We start from the raw sequence: 1,241 nt of genomic DNA, 5'->3' as shown, positions 1-1,241 counted from the left end.
GATCTGAGAAAATCTGTTCATCAGCTGAGAGACAAACTGGAGGATTTCTGCAAAGAGGAGTTCAAGAAGATCTCAGACAGAGGTAAAGTCCTGGAGATTCATCTGCTCTCAGAAACGAGTCCATCATCATCTCATATCATGGAGAACATCATATTAGAAATGTGTTAGGAATGGATGCAGGATCATGAGAATCACACTGTTCATGTCTGTTGATTTCCACAGTCACATTCACCATTGTTCCTCTCTGGACCAGGAAGGAGTTTCTACAATGTAAGTCAGTAAGAAAACAAGCAGAAAAACTCACTGAGTGTGTTCATGTTCTTCCTGTGGAAGGTGAAAGAAGAGTTTTATAATTGATGATGTAAATGATGATTTGCACAGGATATCTGCTCATCTGTACTGACACACTGATGATACACTGAACATGAAGAGTTCAGCTACATGAAAACATCAAACAGATTCATAATTCCTGATTCTGATGTGTTTTATCTCCATCAGATTCCCATCAGCTCACTCTGGATCTGAACACAGTGTATAAACGCCTCCGTCTGTCTGAGAACAACAGAGTGATTACTTACACTAACACACATCAGTCGTATCCTGATCATCCAGACAGATTTGATGTGTATTGTCAGGTGTTGTGTAGAGAGAGTGTGTGTGGACGCTGTTACTGGGAGATTGAGTGGAGTGCAGGTGTTGGTGTATATATATCAGTGTCATATAAGAGCATCAGCAGGAAGGGACGGGGTGTTGAGTGTTTTTTTGGATATAATGATCAGTCCTGGAGTTTGTTCTGCCGTCCCTCCAGTTTCTCATTCATACACAATAACATAGAGACTGATCTCCCTGTAAAGTCCATCAGCAGTAGAATAGGAGTGTTTGTGGATCACAGTGCAGGAACTCTGTCCTTCTTCAGTGTCTCTGACACAATGAGCCTCATCCACACAGTCCAGACCACATTCACTCAGCCGCTCTATCCTGGGTTTGGGGTTCATACTGGATCATCAGTGAAACTGTGTTGATGAATCAGAATAGATTGATGAGTGATTCTACCCATAATGCTTTGAGCTGCATGATGAATCAGTAACAGTGAGATGTTATAGAGTCTCTTGTTTTCTCTTCATGACATTAATACTGCAGCTGAACTTCTGTCAGTGAAATAACATGTCAGAATAAATGTGTGTAATAAATCCTCATATAGACAGTAAGATGTGTGTGTGTGTGATTCCTGCTGAGTGAAC

General features: G+C 41.1%; 1 protein-coding gene across 1 annotated transcript in view; it reads left to right on the top strand.

Annotated features, from left to right (window-relative positions):
* Positions 1–1,241, top strand: part of LOC127160649 (tripartite motif-containing protein 16-like) — a 14,280-nt gene extending 13,039 nt beyond the window's left edge. The window contains exon 6 of the mRNA XM_051103308.1: positions 499–1,241. Within this exon, the coding sequence (XP_050959265.1) occupies positions 499–1,022 (524 nt within the window). The 3' untranslated portion in view covers positions 1,023–1,241. The remainder of the gene's footprint in view (positions 1–498) is intronic.

This window comes from Labeo rohita, unplaced genomic scaffold (genome assembly GCF_022985175.1).
Source record: "Labeo rohita strain BAU-BD-2019 unplaced genomic scaffold, IGBB_LRoh.1.0 scaffold_413, whole genome shotgun sequence".
Classification (NCBI taxonomy): Eukaryota; Metazoa; Chordata; class Actinopteri; order Cypriniformes; family Cyprinidae; genus Labeo; species Labeo rohita.
This window is presented reverse-complemented; position numbering and strand designations above follow the sequence as displayed.